Source organism: Trichomycterus rosablanca, chromosome 9 (genome assembly GCF_030014385.1).
Source record: "Trichomycterus rosablanca isolate fTriRos1 chromosome 9, fTriRos1.hap1, whole genome shotgun sequence".
Lineage (NCBI taxonomy): Eukaryota > Metazoa > Chordata > Actinopteri > Siluriformes > Trichomycteridae > Trichomycterus > Trichomycterus rosablanca.
The window spans coordinates 20,250,019-20,256,018 of NC_085996.1; the positions used below are offsets into that span (position 1 = coordinate 20,250,019).

A 6,000-nucleotide genomic window follows, 5' to 3' on the forward strand; every position below is an offset into this window, starting at 1 on the left:
CTTTTTCTGATTTGGGGTTGTAGTGTTTTATTTAAGTGTTCAGTACAATAGTTTTCAACATTATGGGCTGGGTCTCAATAGCTGATAAGTTGCTTCGGACAACTTTAAATGTAGCTTCTACTTTTTTTTGCTTTAGTGTCTGCTAGGGGAAAAGAAGATATTTTAGTATTAGTGGTGTTAGTAATAGTATCAAAGCCATGTGTAATAATTAAACAATACATTGTATTTACTTTTACCACTAATAAGTCTTACTAAAACCCACAAGTGACAACAGGCCTACAAAGAAAAACCTTAAAATGTTGCTGGGCTGTAGTAGTTTAAGGATTAAGGGTAATAGTCTAGTAATCAGAAGGTGATGGTTCCAGCCTCACATCTGCTAGGTTGCAAATACAAGCTTTTTTATTATTTGGGCCATAAAATACAGCAACAGCATTTAATAGTTGCTCTTGTTGACCACAGGCATGCAATAATGTACTGAAATAATGGGTCTAAAGCATAGTTGTATATGTCTCAGAATGCAGACAGCCGGTTAAGAGCAGTGAAGGACTTCTGCCTGATGATGTTATCAGTTGAGGTGATATGTGTATATGGCAGTTTATCATACTGATCCACTACACAAACGTCCAATCAAACTAGGCTGAACATAAATGATAAATCTACATTTTAGCTCCTGTCTAGTTGGTATGAAAACGGGTAGCCACACTTAATGTGACAACATTAAGTAACAAAGCCTTAAAATTTGGCACACTAACAGGGGTTAATTATTCTGAATACTGTAGGCAGTGCTTACATCGATGCTAGTATGACTTGGACCATGTGGCCTGTGGGCAGTAAATTCCAGGACTGTGAGTGCAGACAGAATGTCCTTGATCTGCCTGCCTTTGTTGACGCACATGGCAAAGGGCATTTGTGGAGTCCTTTGTGCAAACTTCATTACAGTTAAGTTTTTATTTAATCTCAGTTTGCACATGTAAATTTTCATTTGACTCTCAAAGAAAAAAAGACTCTAAAAAGGCGACCAGAATTAAAGTATAAAAACAAAACTATTGATAACTAAGAAGACTAGTAAACAATAACTCTTGGCATTTCAGTTATTTCTCTAACTGGTGATTTTCTTCAACTGACTGATTAGAACACATAGTTTTGCACAAGGCTGGATATCTCAAAAGAGAGAGCAAGGCGGGATCCCAGACATGCCTGCAAGATAGGAATAGAACCAATTTGCAAATATTTAATAAAGGTAAAATAATACTCTTAATTAAACAGCCTTTAAAAGGAGGAACACAAATTATAAATAGGAGGTGGCCAGATTGTTTAAAACAAAGTTACACATGAAATACAGTACATCCCCAACCTGCTATGGAGAAAGTGAATAGAAAAAGGAAAAGGGAACGGTGGTTTTAGAGGCAAATCCAACTTAGGAAACAGGGATGTCACATTGCTTTTGGGGCAGTCTGCTCTCCCAGGGTGGTTCTCATGTAAGGCCCTACAAGCCACAACACTGGGTCCAGTTCTCAGAAATAAACAGAATGCTAGCATTTTAAGTTAGCGAAAACTTGTAGCAGATTAAGTGATTCGGTAACACAGCTTCAGAGAAATGCAGGTATGCCAACCAAATAGCTAGCAAAGAAGACAGAGAAAAAGACTTTGCCTATAAAGCTTCGCTGTTTTAGCACATCCCGAACGATAGGACAATATACACCTGTGTTAGTGGTACCTTCACACATATGCAAGTCATGGGCATTAATGCACCCCCATAACATGACAGGGGTTGTGGATCTTTGACTGATAACAGTCTGGATGGTCCTTTGTAAAATCACATGCTGCACACATAACAAAGGCATGGCTGTGGAAAAAGAGGGTATGAGTACTGGACTGGATGAATAAATAGAGATGTATTAACAAACAAAATAAAATTATCCAGAGAAAACATAAAAATCCCTGGGGTCATACTGTCTGCAAAATGAAATAAAAATCCAAATCATTGTAAAAAACACTGCTTTTATTGCATTTTCCATACTGTGACACCTTTTTCTGATTTGGGGTTGTAGTGTTTTAGTTAAGTGTTCAGTACAATAGTTTTCAACATTATGGGCTGGGTCTTAATAGCTGATAAGTTGCTTTGGACAACTTTAAATGTAGCTTCTACTTTTTGCTAGGGGAAAAGAAGACAAAATATAATTGAGTATAATTGAAGTAAGACTGTAGATATTTTAGTATTAGTGGTGTTAGTAATAGTATCAAAGCCATGTGTAATAATTAAACAATACATTGTATTTACTTTTACCACTAATAAGTCTTACTAAAACCCACAAGTGACAACAGGCCTACAAAGAAAAGCCTTAAAACGTTAACCCTCTTCAATATCTGACTTTTCATCCTCTAGTATACTGGCAGAAGGAGTTTCTTGTAGAAGTTTTCTGATTTTGTTAGCATTTTAAACCATAAACTGCTAAAAAAAAACTGCTGGGCTGTAGTAGCTTAGGGATTAAGGGTACTAGTCTAGTAATCAGAAGGGGATGGTTCCAGCCTCACATCTGCTAGGTTGCCACTGTTGGACCCTTGATCAAGGTTCTTGTTCTTGATTGTATCCGATCACAGTTGTAAATCACTTTGGATGGAAGCATCTGCCATAAATATAAAATCCATGAATATAACTGTAAGAATATGTCATTTCTGTGTCACTGCAGTTTGACCTGACCCAGTTGATAACCTCTACAATTACAAGCCAAGCCACCAGCCCCAAGCCTGTGGAGGCTCAAGGATCAGTAGTGGAACACTCCCCAATGGACCGCACCAAAAGCTTCTTCACTGATGAGTCTGAGCCACTGCTGCGCTGTGACTCCACCTCCAGCAAGGACTCGGCCCTTAGTCGCACAGGATCTTTTATAACCAAAGGTAAGCCTACCGAGTCATTAAAGTAATACTGGTATACTCATAGACTAATCGTTTTTTATTTAATCCTGACCATATTGCCAGCCCTTGCTGCTAAAAAGCATTAAAATAACATGATGCTACCACCACTTTATATTACAGTGGGAATGGTATTCCCTGACTGATAAGCTTAGATATAATCATGCCACACTAACAGCTTAGAATGTAAGATTAAAACAATATACAAAGGAACCTCAATTTAATGAACTAAAGGGGGGAGCACCGTAAAATGCAATTGTCCAAAACAGCACTAAGGTCCACAATAGTGTTAAACATGCAAATAAACAGTAAAATGAACAACATAAACAGATATGTAAATATGTAATGTAAAACCTGTAAATAAATATTAAAATTGGTGCACTGTACTACTGGGGAGAAATTTCATTTACCTTCTGTGTTTTTTTTTTTTTGGCCGTGATCGTATAGTCGGGACTCAGAGTATCTATTATTCTGAGTCTGAAGCACTGCTGGTGGCTACTGGAGCAGTGCTGGTGCATAACTTAGCACTAGAACATCGCGAAAAGGGCGAGAACAAAATCCTCCCGACAAAATAAAGCCTATCACTCACGTAAACAGAGAGACGTGTGCCGGCTAGCAGACAATTACTGAACTACTGGTCTTGGTACGCTTCTCATGGGAATTTTAACCAATCGGAACCGGACATTCAGTTTTCCAGATTTTGTCCATTAACTCTGAAATCCGTTAAATGGAGGTCTGTTAAGTTGAGGTTCTACTGTAAACCACAAGATATAAATACCTCTAGCTGGCAAGACATCTCCCCTCCTTGAAGACAAATGCTCTTTAATAGAGGTTTCTTCTTTGCAATTCTTTTGAAAAGGTCTTCAAGGTCAGTTACTATGAAAGTAACTATCCATTAAAAAAAAATTCTGAAAGTGTGGCCTGACCTAAGTATAAAGCTGTACTTCTTGATTGACTAACCTTTGTGTTGTGGCTATTGCACCACTGTGAAAGTTCGAACTGCAGGCTGAAATCAAGCCAGTGTCTGGCGTGTAACTGGCTTACCAATTACATTTGGTAAACTGGATGATGGACAAACTAAGGGGCAATTAAATTTCTTTAAGTGTGGCATGCTTGTTGGATAAGTTTGTTTCCTAAATAAATTAAACAATATTGTAACCCACACCTGCTATACTGGAGATGAACCATGAGCAGAAGATATGACCAAGGCAGCATAATAATGTGGCTTAAAAGCCACAAAATCGTTGCTCAGGTGGCGCAGCGGTAAAGTACGCTAGCTCACCAGATTTTGGGTTTTGAACACATCGTATCGAATCTCAGCTCTGCCTTTCCGACTGGGCTGCAGCGTGCACAACGATTGGCTGTTGTTCAGGGTTAGAGGGTAAGAAAGTCGCCTCATAGGTCCTCATAACTGGTGCGACTGCGGCCCCTGCTGGCTGACTGATGGTGCCTGCACAGGCCTGAGGAATAATGCTCATGGGGGTGTGGCCCTCCATACACAGTGCCCGTCAAGTGTATGAACTCGACTCGTGCAGGTGAAAAATGCAGTCTGTACATGCCGGTGTGTCAGTTGAGAGGCGTCCTCAGTCAGCGGTGAAGGGTTGAATCAGTCTAGAGGACGCATTCAGGGTAATTGGACACGACTAGATTAGGGGAGAAAATTGGGGGGGAAAAAGAGGGGGAAAATTATAAAAAAATAAAAATAAAAAGCAATCATTCATGCCATCTCTTCCTTCAATTTCCAGAAAAGAAGGACACTGTATTGCGGCAGGTGCGCTTGGACCCATGTGACCTACAGCCCATCTTTGATGACATGCTGCACATCCTGAACCCAGAGGAGCTGCTTGTGATCGAGGAGATCCCCATGGCTGAGGATAAACTCGATCGTCTGTTTGAGATTGCTGGGGTCAAGAGCCAAGAGGCCAGCCAGACCCTACTCGACTCTGTCTACAGTCACCTGCCTGACCTCCTGTAGACCTGTTTCACTGCTGCTAGTTGAAAACCCTGCTCATAATGGACAGCACACAGTAAGGACTGGCCCTAAAAACTGTCATACCCTGGAATGTTTCGAGCAGCTGTGCTGAAACGGGTATCAAGCAAGTATATTCAAAGCCACCGCTCACCAAGTGTAGCATTTACAGACTTTGCACTGTGGAGCTTATAAGTGTTCAAAACCTGGTTCAGTTCAGTCTGATTTCTTATCACTGTGTATAAGACTAATGACATTTAATGTTTTTGGTTACTTGCAGACCTGGGGTGTGTTTCCTGATAATGATTAATCTTAGCAATTTATATACAAGAATGATGTAACTTTAAGGATGCCAGTTTTGTGAGTGTTTCCCCCAAAAAATTCAATGTGTACTTCAATGATTTATAATCTGGAATTAATTGAAACAATATATACTGTAGACTTACACTCAGACTCAAGCTAAAGACCTTGATAGTAGGAGACTGTAACACTACCCACTATGCCATGATACACACAGCTAAAGTTAATTTAATACTGGGAACATACTAACTACATCAGAGTAGTACATTTTGAATTTGTGTTTTATATACACTGATCAAGCATACCATTATGACCACCTCCTTGTTTCTACACTCACTGCCCATTTCATCAGCTCCACTTACCATATAGAAGCACTTTGTATTTCTACAATTACTGACTGTAGTCCATCTGTTTCTCTACATACCGTTTTTAACCTGCTTTCACTCTGTTCTTCAATGGTCAGGACCCCCACAGGACCACCAGGGAGCAGGTATTATTTAGGTGGTGGATCATTCTCAGCACTGCAGTGACAATGACAATGTCATCTTCTAGACCTTCATCAGTGGTCACAGGACGCTGCCCACGGGGCGCTGTTGACTGGATATGTTTTTGGTTGGTTGACTATTCTCAGTCCAGCAGTGACAGTGAGGTGTTTAAAAACTCTATCAGCACTGCTGTCTTATCCACTCATACCAGCACAACACACACTAACACACCACCACCATGTCAGTGTCACTGCAGTGCTGAGAATCCACCCAAATAATACCTGCTCTGTAGTCGTCCTGTGGGGGTCCTGACCATTGAAGAACAGGGTGAAA

The 6,000-nt window shown here is 40.2% G+C and overlaps 1 protein-coding gene across 1 annotated transcript in view; it reads left to right on the forward strand.

Moving 5' to 3' along the window:
* Positions 1-5,288, forward strand: part of tnfrsf21 (tumor necrosis factor receptor superfamily, member 21) — a 45,204-nt gene extending 39,916 nt beyond the window's left edge. The window contains exons 5-6 of the mRNA XM_063001232.1: positions 2,691-2,898; positions 4,659-5,288. Coding sequence (XP_062857302.1) covers positions 2,691-2,898; positions 4,659-4,888 — 438 coding nt within the window. The 3' untranslated portion in view covers positions 4,889-5,288. The remainder of the gene's footprint in view (positions 1-2,690; positions 2,899-4,658) is intronic.
* The last annotated feature ends 712 nt before the right edge of the window (positions 5,289-6,000 follow it).